The sequence below is a fragment of the Cariama cristata genome, unplaced genomic scaffold, assembly GCF_000690535.1.
Source record: "Cariama cristata isolate BGI_N322 unplaced genomic scaffold, ASM69053v1 scaffold33739, whole genome shotgun sequence".
NCBI lineage: Eukaryota > Metazoa > Chordata > Aves > Cariamiformes > Cariamidae > Cariama > Cariama cristata.
In genome coordinates, this window is record NW_009637960.1 from 405 (window position 1) to 792 (window position 388).

Here is a 388-nt window from a genome sequence, read left to right on the forward strand (position 1 = left end):
CCTTGCTGCCAGCAGGTTCCTACCATCCCCCCGCAATGGACTGGAGGAGAATTACTGCCGAAACCCTGACCAGGACAAGCGAGGGCCGTGGTGTTACACTGTCGACCCCAACATCCGGCACCAGAGCTGTGGCATCAAGAAGTGTGAGGACGGTGAGTGCTGCGTCCTGGGGGTGCCCCATGCCATAAGTCCCCCCCGGCACTGAACTCCCTGGCTGTTGGCAGCCGTCTGCATGACCTGCAATGGGGAGGAGTACCGCGGTGCCGTGGACCACACCGAGTCGGGGACGGAGTGCCAGCGCTGGGACCTGCAGCACCCACACAAGCACCCCTACCACCCGGACAAGTACCAGCCCCTAGCCCCAGGCAGGGCATGGATGTCCCGGCCG

General features: G+C 64.4%; 1 protein-coding gene across 1 annotated transcript in view; it reads left to right on the forward strand.

Annotated features, from left to right (window-relative positions):
* The window catches only part of LOC104168084 (hepatocyte growth factor-like protein), a gene marked incomplete at both ends in the record, with an annotated part of 2,436 nt that overhangs the window by 377 nt on the left and 1,671 nt on the right, over positions 1-388 (forward strand). The window contains 2 exons of the mRNA XM_009708542.1: positions 16-152; positions 225-345. Of these exons, the coding sequence (XP_009706844.1) occupies positions 16-152; positions 225-345 (258 nt within the window). The remainder of the gene's footprint in view (positions 1-15; positions 153-224; positions 346-388) is intronic.